Below are 17,569 nucleotides of genomic sequence, written 5' to 3'. Positions count from 1 at the left end.
AATCCTTTTCCTTTCCTGGGTGTTATTCCATACCCCCCAGACCCTCCGGCACTAATTTTCTACCAAAAGAGTTACGGTCTACTACCCTTACGGTCATATAGCAAAACCAACGTATCATCTTCCCCTAGAGGATATTCGATAGGGGAAGAAGAAATTGATTCGCAGATTCTATCGGAGAACTTCGCCGAGGAGTTGGTAGGCAACATTGAATTTTCCATTTTGCCCCCTTTTGTATTACTTCCATCGCAGCTTTGTTCCCTGAAGGGATGTAGGCACCACAGCCCCTCGGCAAAGTTCTCCAGAATCTGCGAATCCTCTTCCTTCCTTTTCTGGGGGGATTCCATACCCCCCCCCCCCCCCCCCCCAGTAGTAAATTTTATGCCAAAACCCTTACAGCCTTCTTTCCCTTATAATCATATTTGAAGGAAAACCACCTAATCATCTACTATTAGGGGACCTTCACAGATTTTAGTAAGAGTCTAGCATCAGGGGGTCGAGGGGGTATGGAATACCCCCCAGAAAAGAGAGACGATTTGCAAGTTCTGAAAGAAAACCTCGCCGAGGGGCTGTGGGACACCATTGCAGTTTCCATCCTTCGGCGAAGGTCTCTTCCAGAACCTGCGATACCTCTTCCCTTTTTCCTGGGGGGTATTCCATACCCCCAAACTATCGGGTACTACAATTTCTACCAAAACGTTTACAGCCCTTACTGCCCTTATGATCATGTCTGATGGAGAACGACCGAATCATCGTTTCCTAGCGGGTATTGGATAGCAACCCCCCCCCCCCCCCCTCCACTGACAAGATAACGTTAGTGATGGAGGCTTCCATACACCTTGAGAAGAATGTGGTACCGGAGGCTCTTGGTGCTACGGAATACCCCTCTAGACATGAGATTCCAAAAGGTCTGGAAGAGAACTTCACCGAGGTGCTGCGGGACACCATTGCATTTTCGACTTTGTCTCGCTTCTTACTGTTTTCCTCCACCATCGCATATTTGTTTCCCGAGGGGATCTAGGGGCATCACAGCCCCTCGGTGAAGATCTCTTCCAGAACCTGCGAATCCTGTTCCTTTCACCTTGGAGGGTATTCAATAACGCTTAGACCCCTCTCCCCCTCCTATCGGTACTAATGTTGTACCAAAACGTTTATAGCTTTTACTACCCTTATGAGTATGGAATACCCCCCCAGGAGAAAAAGAGAATAGAAGTTTTGGAAAAGAACTTCGCAGAGGAGTTGTAGGATACCAATTGAATTTCCCTTCCTGTACTACGTTTTCCTGCTTTCATCACATTGTTGTTTCCTGAGGGGATGTAGGCAAGACGGCTCCTTGGCGAAGTTCTCTTCCAAAATGTGTGAATCTTCTTCCTTTCTTTCCTGGGGAGTATTCCATATGCCCCAGACCTCCCAGAAAAAAGAAGAGGATTCGCAGGTCCTAACGGCGGACTTCACCGAGGGGATATGGAAAGCCATTGAATTTGAAGTTCTCTTCCAGAATCTGTGCATCCTCTACCTTTCTTTCCTGGGGGGAGGGGGAGCCCAACGGTACTAATTTTCTACCAAAACGCCTTTACTACCCTTATGACCATGTTTCAAAGGAACCCGCCAAATCATCTTTTCCTAGGGGTACTCGACTGCATCCCCCTCTGATAGGATAATGTTAGGGCTTCACACATTTTGGAAAGAATGTGGGGCCGGGAAGTCTGGGAGGTATGGACCCCCCAGCAAAGAGGGACGATTCGCAAGTTCTGGAAGAGAACTTCGCCGAAGGGACTTTTTTCTATGGCATCGTTGTGTCCTGAGAGAATAAGGACACCACAGCCCCTCGCCGAAGTTTTCTTCCAGAACTTGCGGATCCTCTTCCTTTCTTTCCTGGGGGGTATTCCATACCGCCCAGACCTCCCGGTACTACATTTTCTATCACGCTGTAAACATTTTGGGAACAATGTAACACCGGAGGATCTGGAATACCACCAGAGTTGAAAAGTTCAAAAAAGCTTATGGAGAAACCAGTGAATATTAGTGATACCAAAAACCAGGAAGCCAAGGAAAGAAAAGTGATAGAGGAGCTGGAGGTGGTGAAAAAAATCCAGGCAGTACTGAAAAAAGAGAAGAACGGATAATCCAGCTTTGTGGAGGGCTGTTTCATGGCCATAACTTTGCAAAAGGTCTCTTTTCAGAACTATTCCATATTTTTAGCGTGATTTTTTTAAACTTTCCCCCGTCATAATTACAAGAGAGTTATCGTAATTGGTTTTTGAAACTTCTGTCCCATTTTTGGGTCAACTGTAATATATACGTCAATCCGACTTCAGCGACATAAAATCAAAATGGAAAAGCGTAGGCGCATTCGACCAAAACTACCTTCGAAAAAAAAGCGTGTGCAAAAATCAAAACAAAAATGGTGCCACTATTAAGCGGTAGGCGATATCCTCATCAGACCAATGAAAATATCGCTCCGGAATGATTTATTTTCTGTTAGTTTTTCAGAGCGAGAGTTAAGAGACACTTTTTCGTTATTGCGTAAGCGTTTTTAGCAACATCGAGAACGTTAAGTGTGAGTTGTTTTGGGTTAGTGATGCAAAAACTGGCTCATTTTTGGGATATTACAAAAGGACGGTCAAGATCTTTGTTTTCTCTCTCCTCTATCGTCAGTGCCGCGTCGTTCTAATCTAACTTGTTGTACCGGTTGCAAACCCCATCAGAAAAATGTGGCATATCATTTTCAAGGTACATGGCGATTTATGGTCCAAAAGTGAGGGTAGGGTACTCACCAGTGAATCGCCTTATAAAAAGTACACCGCACGCACGTAAAATCGCGACGATACTAGCACTGAACAGGTTTTAATTCCACAAATGAAACATAATCGAATTAGGAAGCCATACGATACGAAGAAAAAGATCGTCACGCGTTAGAAATACGAGACAACAACAATAATAATGCATTACGTCGGTGTAAAGTTATTCAAGACTTATAAATAAACGATTACGAGGCGCGATAGACACTTGAGGCGATTCAGGCGAAAATTTTCGAAAAATCGCCGAAGCGTTCCGCAAGGCCGAATGACTTCATAGAGAAAAGGCGAATTTCAACGAAATCGAGCGCACTTGAAAGGTTTTCGACCTTCGAGGATATGCCACATCTTTTTCGTGCCGGAAATGCGTTTTCGAAAAAAAACAACGAATTTCGGGCACGCGTCTCATTAAAGCCTTAGTGAGAATGCAAGAAAGAAAGGGCAAAAAATCCTACCTTGGATTGTGGCTGCCTGTTCGCGTACTATGAAATCTGCAGGGCTCGGGGGTGGCGTCTTCGATAACTTCGGCGAGTTCGGATCTGAAAGAGAAAATTTATTTTATTATTAAATAGACTAATCAAATAAGTGGTCTATGGCAGCTCCTTAATCGATAATTAAATTCGATTAGTCTAATCGCACGTGCAAGGAAAATGCTTAGAGCATGTAGAGCACTCATACACTTTTCGAGGGAGAATTTTTATCTATTTTTTCTGAGGGTAGTCGCTACTACATACATCCCTAAAACTTTTAGAGCAACCCGCACTCTTTACAGTCATTTACGACAAAAGATCTTCGGCTCTTTCAGGGGTATACGTCTCCCCAAAAACAACTAAAACCCTCAGAATGTTCGTAATCATTTTTGAACAAAGATCTTCGGCTCCCTCGGGGGTATTCTATACCCCCCAGAGTTGTATTCTCCCCAAAAGAAAACTAAAACCCTCCGAATTCTCGAGATCGTTTTTTACAGAAGATCTTCGGCATACTGGGATGTATTCCATAGCCCCCAGACCCCCCGGTGTTCTATTCTCCCCAAAAGAAAACTAAAACCCTCCAAATTCTCGAGGTCGTTTTTTACAGAAGATCTTCTGCATACTGGGAGGTATTCCATAGCCCCCAGACCCCCCGGTGTTCTATTCTCCCCAAAAGAAAACTAAAACCCTCCAAATTCTCGAGGTCGTTTTTTACAGAAGATCTTCTGCATACTGGGAGGTATTCCATAGCCCCCAGACCCCCCGGTGTTCTATTCTCCCCAAAAGAAAACTAAAACCCTCCAAATTCTCGAGGTCGTTTTTTACAGAAGATCTTCTGCATACTGGGAGGTATTCCATAGCCCCCAGACCCCCGGTGTTCTATTCTCCCCAAAAGAAAACTAAAACCCTCCGAATTCTCGAGATGGTTTTTGTAGAAGATCTTCTGCTCCCTGGGGGTATTACCCTCCCAGACCTCCCGGTGTTATATTCTCCCCAAAAACAACTAAAACCCTACAAATTCTCGAGGTCGTTTTTTACAGAAGATCTTCGGCATACTGGGAGGAATTCCATAGCCCCCAGACCCCCCGGTGTTCTATTCTCCCCAAAAGAAAACTAAAACCCTCCGAATTCTCGAGATGGTTTTTGTAGAAGATCTTCTGCTCCCTGGGGGTATTACCCTCCCAGACCTCCCGATGTTATATTCTCCCCAAAAACAACTAAAACCCTACGAATTCTCGAGGTCGTTTTTTACAGAAGATCTTCGGCTCCCTGGGGGTAAAACCCTCCGAATTCTCGAGATGGTTTTTGTTAGAAGATCTTCTGCTCCCTGGGGGTATTACCCTCCCAGACCTCCCGATGTTATATTCTCCCCAAAAACAACTAAAACCCTACGAATTCTCGAGGTCGTTTTTTACAGAAGATCTTCGGCATACTGGGAGGTATTCCATAGCCCCCAGACCCCCCGGTGTTCTATTCTCCCCAAAAGAAAACTAAAACCCTCCGAATTCTCGAGATGGTTTTTGTAGAAGATCTTCTGCTCCCTGGGGGTATTACCCTCCCAGACCTCCCGGTGTTATATTCTCCCCAAAAACAACTAAAACCCTACAAATTCTCGAGGTCGTTTTTTACAGAAGATCTTCGGCTCCCTGGGGGTAAAACCCTCCGAATTCTCGAGATGGTTTTTGTAGAAGATCTTCTGCTCCCTGGGGGTATTACCCTCCCAGACCTCCCGGTGTTATATTCTCCCCAAAAACAACTAAAACCCTACGAATTCTCGAGGTCGTTTTTTACAGAAGATCTTCGGCTCCCTGGGAGGTACTCCATAACCCCCAGTGTTCTATTCTCCCCAAAAACACTTAAAACCCTCAGAATTTTCGTAATCATTTTTGACAAAAGATCTTCGACTCTCTCGGGGGTATTCAACACCACCAGAGTTATATTCTCCCCAAAAAACAACTAAAACCCTCCGAACTCTAGAGATCATTTTTGAAAATACCTTCAGGTCCCAGGAGAATACAAATCTGTGTCCTGAGGAGGTGTAGTCACCACAGCCCATCGGCCAAGCTCTTTTCTGGAACCTGCGAATCCACTTCCTTTTTTTCTGGCCACTCTTGTGGTCATTTTGGACAAAAGACTCTCTAAAAGGTATTCCATACCCCTCAGACTCCCCGATGTTCTATTCTCCCCAAAAGACAACCAAAACCCTGCGAATTCTCGTGGTCTTTTTGACAACAGCTCACCCCGTGATATTGTGATCTTCACAAAAACAACTTAGATCCTCCGAGCTCTCGTAGTCCTTTTTGACGAAAGACTTTGGGCTCCCTGGGGGGTATTCCATACCCCCCCAGGCCCCCCGGTGATGTGTACTCCCCTTAAGATATTCACAGTTTTCAGTGTCATTATTTTTTATGAAAACCACCGAAGCTTTTTTTCCTGGGGGAGTTTGGTATGGAGTGTCCCACCGAACATAATCGCCACATATATTGATAGTTCTATACGTTTCGAAACGAGAACGTACCATCGGGGGGTTTGGGGAGTATGGAATGCTCCCTAGGAAAACGAGATTTGATATATCCTCAATGATCATCCCCACCCCAATAGTGACGGTCCTCGATACTTGTCATCATCAATCTTGAGAAATAGTCATCGAAGTATCTTTTGCCTGGGAGTCCATACCCCCCCCCCAGACCCCCGGTGTTCTATTCTCCCCAAAAACAACTAAAACCCTCCAAATTCTCGAGGTCGTTTTTTACAGATCTTCGGTATACTGGGAGGTATTCCATACCCCTCAGACCCCCCGGTGTTCTATTCTCCCCAAAAGAAAACTAAAACCCTCCGAATTCTCGAGATGGTTTTTGTAGAAGATCTTCTGCTCCCTGGGGGTATTACTCTTCGAGACCTCCCGGTGTTATATTCTCCCCAAAAACAACTAAAACCTACGAATTCTAGAGCTCGTTTTTTACAGAAGATCTTCGGCTCCCTGGGAGGTACTCCATAACCCCCAGTGTTCTATTCTCCCCAAAAACACTTAAATTTTCGTAATCATTTTCGACCAAAAGATCTTCGGCTCTCTCGAAGGTATTCGACACCCCCTGAGTTATATTCTCCCCAAAAGACAACTAACACCCTGCGAACTATCGTAATTTTTGACAACAGATCCCCCCCCCCCCCCCGGTCCCGGTGTTATATTCTCCCCAAATATATCTGAGACCTTCCGAACTCTCGTAGTCATTTTTGACAAAAGATCTTCAGCTCCCTAGTACCCCCAGAGTTGTATTCTCCCCAAAAGAAAACTAAAACCCTCCGAATTCCCGAGGTCGTTTTTTTACTCGTTTTTATAGAAGATCTTCGGCTCCCTGGGGGGTATTTCATACACCCCCAGATCCCCAGGTGTTCAAAAACAACTAAAACGCTCAGAATTTTCGTAATCATTTTTGACAAAAGATCTTCGACTCTCTCGGGGGTATTCGACACCCCCCAAAGTTATATTCTCCCCAAAAGACAACTAAAACCCTGCGAACTCTCGTGGTCTTTTTGACAGCAGCTCACCCCGCGGTATTGTGACCTCCGCAAAAACTACTTAGATCCTCCGAGCTCTCATAGTCATTTTTGACAAAAGAACTTCGGCTCCCTAGGGGGTATTCCATACCTCCCAGACCCACCGGTGTTATATTTTCCCCAAAAACAACAGAGACCTCCCCCAAATTCTCGAGGTCATTTTTGACAAAAGATCTTCGACTCCCTGGGGGGTATTCATACCGGCGCTATATTCTCCCCAAAAAGCAACTAAAACCCTTCGAATTTGAGGTCATTTTTAAAAAGCTCCCTGGGGGGTACAATTCTGTGTCCTGAGGAGGATAGTCACAACAGCCCATCGGTGAAGCTCTTTTCTGGAACCTGCGAATCATTTTGGACAAAAGATCTTAGACTCCCTAGGAGGTATTCCATACCCCCCAGGTGTTGTATTTCCCAGAAAAACAACTAAAACCCTCCGAACTCTCGAGGGCATTTTTGACAAAAGATCTTCGGCTCCCTGGAGAGTATGACCCTGACCCACGGTGTTATATTCGCCCGAAAAACAACTGAACAGTGTCGTGGCCATTTTTTTACGAAAGACCATCGACTTTTCATTACTTGAGGGATACGGCCAGACCCATAAGTACTACATCCTCCCCAAAGACAACTAATACCCTCCGAACTCTCGTAGTACTAAGAGGATTCGCAGGTTCTGTTGGAGGTCTTCGCCGAGGGGTTGTGGGACACCATTGAATTTTCGATTCTGACACCCCTCCCCCTACGTTTTCTACAAAAACGTCTACAGCTTTCACTACCCTTATGATCATGTTTGAAAGACAACCACCAAATCATTCTTTCTTAGGGGGTATTCAATAGCACCTCCTCTGACAGTGACAGGATAATGGTAGTGCTGAGGGCTTCCATTCGATCCCCCTTCTGCACTACGTTTTACTGATTCCATTTTGAACACTCTCGTGATCATTTTTTACAAAATTTCTTCCGCTCCATGGGATATATTCCATCCCCCATCTCCCGCGGTGTATTCTCTCCAAAAACAATTAAGACGAGGAGGGCACTAAACGTTTTTCGGAGGACACAGCACTGGTCCGGGTGGCAAGGGGCACCCCGGAATAGGAAAGGGGCAATTATCTTTCGTGTAAAATGATAACAAGGGTGCGGAGTGAGTGAGAAAATGGCACTGGGTATTCGTCTGGGAGGTATAGCATATCCTCAGCAAAAAATACATGTGAGACATCGAGTACTGTATACCTCTCAGTGAGGTGTCTCCCCAAAACCTTTATAACCCTCCGCCTTCTGGTGTGAATTTTGGAAAAAAGGTCATCCACCTCCTCTTTTGAGGTATTCCATACCCCCCCCCCTCCCGCCACCGGGCTATTACTATACTAATACTGAAGGTAAAGTACGGTGAGGCGTTCCATCCCCTCCCTCACACGGGCCCATTGATACTACGTTCTCTATCAAAATGGTCACTATTCGCATAATTTTATGAAAACAACCTTTTCAAAAAAAACTCAAAAACTTTTCTCGGGGGGAGGGGGTCAAATTATCAGGGACAGTACTAGAGGTTTTGAGAGTTTAAGGTGTCGGGATTGCGAGGCTCTAAAAATTATAACGCGACACATATTCTGAGGGGGGCGAAGCCGAATTTTCTGGGGGCGACATTTTGGGAGCAAACATTACGAAAACCTACTATAGTGAATATTTCGAGAGGGAGGGGTTAAAGGTTCCGGGGAAGAGACATGCATTTCCCTATTCCGCGGGGTGCTAATTTTTCGATGGTGAAATTTCCGTTTTGGAAGCGGGGGATTATACCGAGTGTCATTTTGCTCCACAATGCAAACTTATTTGACCGAATTAAATTACGTATCATGAGTTCATCACATTTGCATAAATTTGTCAAGGCTCTCAATCTGCAAGTCTGCCAAAAATATCACACAACACAAACACACACACAGAATGAATGCACAGGAAATGCCGGATTACCTAATCTCTCCTTAGTGGCCTTTTTTTCGACTGGTAATTACGCAAAAATGCAACAGAGGTGACGTAATAATAATTGTTAGTTGATGAATCGATTTTGTGCAATTAAAGTGATAATGGCAGAGGTACCTTTCAGGTTGCAACAGCAGCCGAACATGTTTTTGAAGGGCCCCATTGGCGTTTATTTTTTTGACTCGCGAAAAAGGCACGGCGAATTAAGCTACAAGACCCGTTCGGTACTACTGAACGAAACTGGGAAAAAATTAAACAAATTGCGAGCGTAAGTATTTATTTACACTCCGCTGTTAGATGTTAAGTCAAATTTAATTGGAATGTACAAGGTTACAATCATATTTAGCGTTCGCTACGTAAACAGAATCTCAAGTTGTTAAAACGCGAGGAGTGGCAGCGGACCGTCTTCAATTGCGAAAGAAACGAAAACACGAATTTTCTCACGCGACGCACGTGCGCAACTGCGACCAAAGTAAACAAAATAATTCGCGAAAGGTTGGGTTCGGTGTTCTCGTTTCGTCCGTCCGAGGCTTCAGATCTGAGGCTGAGCACCTGAGACCTCGGCACACTCGCAAATGACAGACTGGAATTCGGCTATTGTATTCAATAAAACAAAAACTACCCCAGTTTTCACTTTAATTATACACCCCGATTAAACGTGCCTCATTGCCAAAGAGGTTTAGGGAAGCCTTCTTCTATTTATTAAACAGTCATAAAGCGTTAAAGATAGTTCCACAACCCCTAATGACCCTAATCAGTGACATCACTGTCGCATAGTGCACATAAACCATAATTTCCGGAAAGGGAGCCATAGTAGAGAACTTAAGACCGGGCTCAAGGATACAAAGATATGATTCAGGGAAGAGAATATTGAGTCGTTGCTTTTCATGGGGGTATTCCATACCCCTCCCCCCCCCCAGACCCCCGGTTCCGCATTCTTTCCCAGAACAGATAGTGCACATACCATAAAACGGTATTTTTTTTAAGGAGCCATAGACCATTGGGAACTTAAGACCAGAGGGGGGTATTGAATACCCCCAGTATACAAAGATATGATGCAGGGAAGACAATATTGGATAGTTTCTATTTCTGGGGGGTATGACCCCCCCCCCCCCCCGGTTCCGCATTCTTTCCCAGAACAAATAGTGTAGAGTGTAATTTTTTGAAAGGAGCCATAGACCATAGGGAACTTAAGACCGGGGGGGGTATTGAATACCCCCAGTATACAAAGATATGATGCAGGGAAGACAATATTGGATAGTTCCTGCTGGGGGGGGGGGGTATGACCCCCCCCCCCCCCGGTTCCGCATTCTTTCCCAGAACAAATAGTGTAGATACCATATTATAAAGTGTAATTTTTTGAAAGGAGCCATAGACCATAGGGAACTTAAGACCGGGGGGGTATTGAATACCCCCAGTATACAAAGATATGATGCAGGGAAGACAATATTGGATAGTTTCTATTTCTGGGGGGTATGACCCCCCCCCCCCCCCGGTTCCGCATTCTTTCCCAGAACAAATAGTGTAGATACCATATTATAAAGTGTAATTTTTTGAAAGGAGCCATAGACCATAGGGAACTTAAGACCAGGGGGGTATTGAATGCCCCCAGTATACAAAGATATGGTGCAGGGAAGACAATATTGGATAGTTCCTATTTCTGGGGGGTATGACCCCCCCCCCCCCGGTTCCGCATTCTTTCCCAGAACAAATAGTGTAGATACCATATTATAAAGTGTAATTTTTTGAAAGGAGCCATAGACCATAGGGAACTTAAGACCGGGGGGGTATTGAATACCCCCAGTATACAAAGATATGATGCAGGGAAGACAATATTGGATAGTTCCTATTTCTGGGGGGTATGACCCCCCCCCCCCCCCGGTTCCGCATTCTTTCCCAGAACAAATAGTGTAGATACCATATAGTGTAATTTTTGAAACCAGCCATAGACCATAGGAAACTTAAGTCCAGGAGGGTATTGAATACCCCCAGTACACAAAGCTATGATGCAGGGAAGACAATATTGAATAGTTCCTATTTCTGGGGGGTATTCCATATCCCCCAGACCCCCCGGTTCCGCATTCTTTCCCGTAATTTTTGTAAAGGGTCCATAGACCTTAGGGAAGTTAACATCGGAGGGTCTGGAGTGTATGGAATACCTTCCGTTGAGGAAACAAGTGTTCTAGAGCCCAAGCTCCACGTAACTTTTAAGTGCGATTAAACCATGAAATATCACCTACCTTCAGCTGCCATTCTCGGCACCGTCTTCTTGGTCGTCTCCAAAATCTGCGTGACGCCCTCCAAAAGATCGGAATCTCGCCGGTCGGCCGACGGCTGTACTTCCGGTATGGTGATCGATTCTGTTGTGCGTTTCGTAACCGTAACGCTCGAAAGCTGCTGAACGTCGTGTGGTTTGCCGATGACGATCTGCTCAACAGTTTCCGTGACGACGGTGCCGTCCGGCGTGGTTCGCGTCGTCGTCGTTCTGGTCGGCTTGTGCTTCTCCTCCACCTCGGCGATCTTGTCCTCGACCATACTCTGACGCTTGATCGTGCTTATCTCCTGCACAATTTCGGCCCGCTGCGAAGATGCGGGGATCGCACGTTCCGCCGAGAGGCGCTTCTCGATTATGTTCCGCCTTTCGGACACGGTCTTCTTGAAGTTCTCGTCGTCGTCCGAGGTTTCGTCGATTAGCTTCTCTTCGGCGGAGTACTTGTCCTCGTAGCTTTCTCGAGGGGGGTGATCTGAAAGGGCGGTTACAATCGGCGCGGGCGAGTTGTCGGCGACTTACCGTCAGCGTCGATGAATCGCTCCTTGTCGTAGTACGTTTTGCGCTCCTTTCTCGATATGTGCTCGACTGGCTCGACGTTGAGGCATTGAGGTATTATGTCTTCACGACCTATCCTAATGAGTGCGTTTTCTAGGACGTTTCCTTGTGCGCGGTTGCCAGACTGCGATATCCACATTCTGAGCATCGACTGCGCCTGCTTCGCCACGCTGTCGGGGTATTCGGATTTGATTACGTTAATCTCGGAGACGGTAAGTCCGAGCTGGTTGGCCAACGGAACCCAGTCCTCGCCGAGGAGGTTGCTCATGTCGGCAAGCCGCGGGTCTGGTCTGTAGTACTCGTACGTGTCCTTCAGGAAGCCCGATCTCTTCCACGAGTCGCTGTCGGTGAGCGAAATTGTTTCCGAGACGATATCGTCCGGGAGTACAATGTTAAGTATGCAAATGGGTTGTTGGGGTGGTTCGCCTTTGGGAACTTTGGCCTCCTTCATGAAGAGCGATCGTCCGACGGCTTCGGCGTGTTGATCTTTGACTCTCACCGAGAACGGCAGGCGATTCTCTTTGAACGCCCTGAAGGCGAACTGCAGCTGCTCGCCGCTTTTGGTGATGGGCACCAGGTTCCCTGCGAATTCTATGTATTGTGGTTTGCCTTCCATTACCTGAAACGTTTCGTTAGTTTACGGGCGCGACTGTTTGGGAGGTTACCTCAACATCGCGGCTTTTTGCAACCTCGGTGAAGTGCTCTTGGTGCTCCAGGGTTTTGTCTTCTTTGTCGTCCGTCATGCAGAAGACTCTCAGTCTAGCTTCTAGGGGGTCTACGCGTTTCGCGAACACGACGAATTTGGCCATGAACGGGACGTGGATTGCTTCCCTGTAACAAAAACGTGGAGGAGTTCGGATGAGACGGGGGCGAATTTACTTGTATAGTTCCGTGGCCATCTTGGTAGCGTCGCCTATGTTTCTGCAGTCCATAAGCCAAAATCGCGCCGATACTGTTGTGGTGAACGAGACGCAGTCGTTGACGAAGGTCAGGGGAGTGGAGCCTGTGACGTCCTCCCACTGCGCTCTGGTGGTGCCACCTTTTGGAGAAAAACGCGCGTTAGTGATTGGCAATCAAAATTTCTGCACCACGCGTATACTCACTGCTCGTCTAAGGTAATACTCGGCGTTCTTAAGAGTTTTTTTAAGCATGCGTATATGAAACTGTGCCAATTGCAAATGAGAGTTGAGCAAGCCAGATGATTGTAAAGACAAGACAAACAAACAGAAGAATTTAGAGGAGCCCACCCACATGTATTGTAACATAAAGCAAAAGATTGTTGTGGCATACAATTAAGCATACATCCCGTACATCCTTGGCGTGTCAAGCAAAATGCAATTGTGGAAAAAGCGGCATCAAAGCAAAGCATGTAGTCGAACGGTTTCAGAAAAGACCAGTCGCGGGGCAACTAACTTCCCGTGTCGTTAATTAAAAAAATTCTTTTATAATAAATGCTCGACTGATCCGACGACGAAATTTCCAAAAAAAACTCAAATTTCAAAATACGATATGCAGCAAATCTAAAAATAGTGAACAATTGCAAAAATTGTGTTCTCGTGAATTTCCTTAATATTTAAACTAAACGACTAAAAGGCGTATTAATTGTGGAAAATAAAGAGACTCTGGATGCTGCGGCCGCCGAATTTTCGTCGGTCGCGGAGAGGCGTTGCGAAAATCGGCGCGCCGCCTCGCCTCCACAACCTAATAAACAATTTCAAATTATAAAAAGAGAGAATACATTCTAAAAGGGGGCAGCCCACAATATTTTAGTTAGTTACCTTTGAGAGATCTTTTCCGAAACACCCCTGGACCCCGCGTGAAAATGACCAAGTAGCGCATTAGTTTGATCTTTTTTTTTGTTCTCTAAAAATGGTTGGTTTTGTGATAACGCAATGACGTCTTCACAATGTGACGTAATTAGGAGCCCTTTATACAAAGAATGTTATTGTGTGATTAAAAAGCAAAAAACGAAAGCCGAAAGAACCCACTCTGTGTGCTTCTAATGGACACAAAGGCGTCTTAATGTCGTCACAAAAAGCAGGTGGCTGGCAAACTAGTCGTCCGATAATTTCCTCCGCTCTACCTCTACAAGGTATCTAAAAAGGTCTACGTTTAACTACAATCTAACAAGCTTGCCAACCCCCTAACAACTAATAATGAGCTTACAAGGATAACACAACGACACATTGAAAGATATTGTTTAATACACGGAAAAAATTCAAACGTGAATAGTACACAACATTTACGGCTATAGCTACAGTAATTTTTTACAATGTACGTGTCGGTCATAGTCCGAGTCCCAGTCCCCAACACATTTTGAAAAATAAACTCGAGTGGAGTCCAACTTTTAAAAATTGCCCCCCCCCCCACCTCTCAACTTGCACTTCATTGTAAAATGCTGAAATACTAGCAATTGTTTCCATTGCAACAAAAGCCGTCACCCCCGCCCCACATGCTACCAGCAAATCATACTTTGAAGATTTTTCCTCTGCTCCCACCCAATCTGGGGAACCTACAACGCTCTAGAAAGGTCCTCCACGCCCCCTCCCCCTCCAGTTTTACAATTTTCCATCGAATATAATAGCAGGAGAACGAAGGACGGTGAAGGGGGGCTCTGGGAGGTATAATAACCCCCTCCCCCCAGTGTACGAAGATCCTAGGATAGTTGTAGCGAAATGAACAATGAATTTATCCTTTTGCTGGGGGACCCAGATCCCCCGGTTCCGCATGTGCTACCCCAATACCGTTAGTTCCTTAGCGAGTACAACACAATTTTTTCAGGGGGTCCATTGAATACAACAGGAGTATGGAATGCCATCAGGACAGGAAAATTTGATGGTCCTTTATGAAAAACTACTACAAGGAATGTTTTGAGGGGGAACAGAGCACGGGAGGGGGGTCTAGGGGGTACGGAATATCCCCCGGTGTACGGAGGTCTTAGGACAGTTGTAGAATGAACACTGAATGTTTGTTTTTGCTGGGGGGTATTCAACATCCCCCAGACCTCCCGGTTCCGCATTTGGTTCCCAACACCGTTAGTCGCTTAGTGACTACATCACCATCGAATATAACAGGAAGAGTCTGTGGAGTATGAAATATCGTCAGTAAAGGAAGATTTGATGGTCTTTACTACCACAAGCAATACTTTGAGGGAGAACATAATACCCCCCGTGTACGAAGATCTTTTGATAGTTGTTGAGGATCGTTGGGGAAATGAACATTGAATTTTTCCTACCCCCCCCCAGACCCCTCGGTTCTGCGTTGAGCTCTTCAAAACGTTTAGGCCTTTCGATTACATCATAATTTTTGAAAGGGGCCATCGAATATATCAGCAGGAGCGGGAGAACATTGAATATAGAGGAAGAGCCTTTGGAGGGATCCGTTAACTTGGCCCCCCCACTGAGAGATTTGATAGTCGTATTATTTTGAAATGAATGCGCTCGTTATGCGCTCATATGCGCCACCGATAATAACTTTGCGCCATTATCGTTTTTTAGAAATCCGAAAATAACATTTGGGGGGCCAAGTGAACGTAGCCCCCCCCAGTACGTATTTTGTCCCTTGTAACTAGGTCACCTGATACATTTGGTTATGCGCTCAATTGCGCCACTTGAATTAAAACTAGCGCCATTACGGTTAAGCCGTGACAAATTTTCAAAAAGTGGGGGGGGCCAACTTAACGTTTTTAAAAGTTACTTTTTTTTAACATCTTTTCATACGAAATTGTACTCTCAGGTATGCGCTGAAATGCGCCGTAAAAAGATATCTTTGCGCCATTATTGTTTTTTGGATATTCTTAAATATATTGGGGGGGGCAAGTGAACGGAATTCCCCATAACGCATTTTGCTACCGGTATTTGTGCCACTTGATACATCTGGTTATGAGCTCAATTGCGCCACTTGAATTAAAGCTAGCGCCATTACGGTTAAGCCATAAAAAAATTTTTAAAAAGGGGGGGGGGCTAACTTAACGTTTTCAAAAGTTACGTTTTTTAGCATGTTTTTTCTACTACATCGTACCTTTCATCATGCGCTAAAATGTGCCGTAAACAAAAATCTTGGCGCCATTATAGTGTTTCAGAAACACTATACAGGGTGTTTTTTTGGGAGCTTTAGTTAAACGATTTTGGGAAAGTAAAATAGGTAGGTTTTTAAAAATTTGTATTTAGGAGTTACTCCGAAGGCCGAATCGATGTAAAATATTTTCAAAATGGACGCACTTCCGGAAATAACTTTTGAAAACGCTAAGTTAGACCCTCCACTTTTTAAAAATTGTTATGGCTTAACCGTAATGGTGCTAGCTTTAATTCAAGTGGCGCAATTGAGCTCATAACCAGATGTATCAAGTGGCACAAATACCGGTAGCAAAATGCGTTATGGGGGATTTCGTTCACTTGCCCCCCCCCCTCCAATATATTTAAGGATAACCAAAAAACAATAATGGCGCAAAGATATCTTTTTACGGCGCATTTCAGCGCATACCTGAGAGTACAATTTCGTATGAAAAGATGTAAAAAAAAAGTAACTTTTAAAAACGTTAAGTTGGCCCCCCACTTTTTGAAAATTTGTCACGGCTTAACCGTANTCACTTGGCCCCCCCCAAATGTTTTTTTCGGATTTCTAAAAAACGATAATGGCGCAAGAGTTATTATCGGTGGCGCATATGAGCGCATAACGAGCGCATTCATTTCAAAATAATATGACTATGAAATCTCTCAGGGGGGGGGGGGGGGACAAGTTAACGGACCCCCTTTGGAGTATGAAATATCACCAGGAAAGGAAGATTTGATGGTCCTTTATGAAAAACTACCACAAGGAATGTTTTTAGAGGGAACACAGCACGGGGGGGGGGTGTATATCCCCCGGTGTACGGAGGTCTTAGGACAGTTGTAGAATGAACCCCCATATCCGACAGACCCCCCGGTTCTACATTTGGTTCCCAACACCGTTAGTCACCATCGAAAATACTTGTAACAGGAGGAGTCTGTGGAGTATGAAATATCGTCAGTAAAGGAAGATTTGATGGTCCCTGTACTACCACAAGCAATGCTTTGAGGGAGAACATAATCCCCCCCGTGTACGAAGATCTTAATATGATAGTTTTAGGGAAATGAACACTGAATTTTTCCTTTTGCTGAGGAGTATTACATACTGAAGGACTTGCTGATTTGGCATACAATGAAGAATTTGAAACTGAAGGCCAGGAAAGAGCGAGAGATGAGAGATGCAAATTCTAACATTTCAGAAGATTCAAAGAATTCCGTCGATAACTATATATATATATTATATATATGTGTGTAAAGTAGATAGCATGGCACCACTTTTTTGTCAGTTAAATTTTTGCGCCCGCATACGAGTTCTGTCTGGTCAGGTTGTACTGTAGATATACCCTTTGATTAATAAGTAGTTATTGAAAAAAAAGGTGAGACACTCAAGAAACGATACTATGACATAAACTTACCGGTAATCGAACAGAGTAGCCTAAGTGTCGGCGCCGAACCTGAGTATTGGTTGATCATGCCCTGCGAGTGCGCTCTCGGCGCGGGCATACTTAGCGTGATCGCTTTGTGGAATTTACGTCTACGTGGTTCCACGGTTACAACCGGCGACACGGCGACGCCGTGCCCCAGGAGTTTCGCCGTTAGTTCCGGATCGATCGGCTGCGCCTGCGCAAGAGACAGTGTCACTTTTTCCATTCGATGATAGATGCATTAGTATGATTGAACAGAGAAAGCGCCTGCAGAAAGAGAGAGGATGGAAGGATCGAGGTTAAGGTGACGACACAAAGCCAGGTTCGAAAGCAACAGAACACAAAGAAAATGGCAACTGAAAGTGCGATAAAAATGAGAAGCGGTAATGAAAATGAGCACCTTAAGTACGAGCGCCCAATATCACTATAGTTAAACATGCTTAAATCTACATTTTCGAACCGTGCTTTGCATTTTCTT

At 45.0% G+C, this 17,569-nt stretch overlaps 1 protein-coding gene across 1 annotated transcript in view; it reads right to left on the bottom strand.

Moving 5' to 3' along the window:
• The window catches only part of LOC116180781 (titin-like), a 54,556-nt gene extending 37,239 nt beyond the window's left edge, over positions 1-17,317 (bottom strand). The window contains exons 1-6 of the mRNA XM_031500908.1: positions 17,083-17,317; positions 12,501-12,660; positions 12,287-12,452; positions 11,586-12,240; positions 11,035-11,538; positions 3,251-3,334 (exon numbers count right to left, since the gene is read on the bottom strand). Coding sequence (XP_031356768.1) covers positions 3,251-3,334; positions 11,035-11,538; positions 11,586-12,240; positions 12,287-12,452; positions 12,501-12,660; positions 17,083-17,317 — 1,804 coding nt within the window. The remainder of the gene's footprint in view (positions 1-3,250; positions 3,335-11,034; positions 11,539-11,585; positions 12,241-12,286; positions 12,453-12,500; positions 12,661-17,082) is intronic.
• Positions 17,318-17,569: the final 252 nt, after the last annotated feature.

Source organism: Photinus pyralis, unplaced genomic scaffold (assembly GCF_008802855.1).
Source record: "Photinus pyralis isolate 1611_PpyrPB1 unplaced genomic scaffold, Ppyr1.3 Ppyr1.4_LG9, whole genome shotgun sequence".
Classification (NCBI taxonomy): domain Eukaryota; kingdom Metazoa; phylum Arthropoda; class Insecta; order Coleoptera; family Lampyridae; genus Photinus; species Photinus pyralis.
Note: the sequence above shows the minus strand (reverse complement) of the source record. Positions and strands in the feature narration are given on the sequence as shown.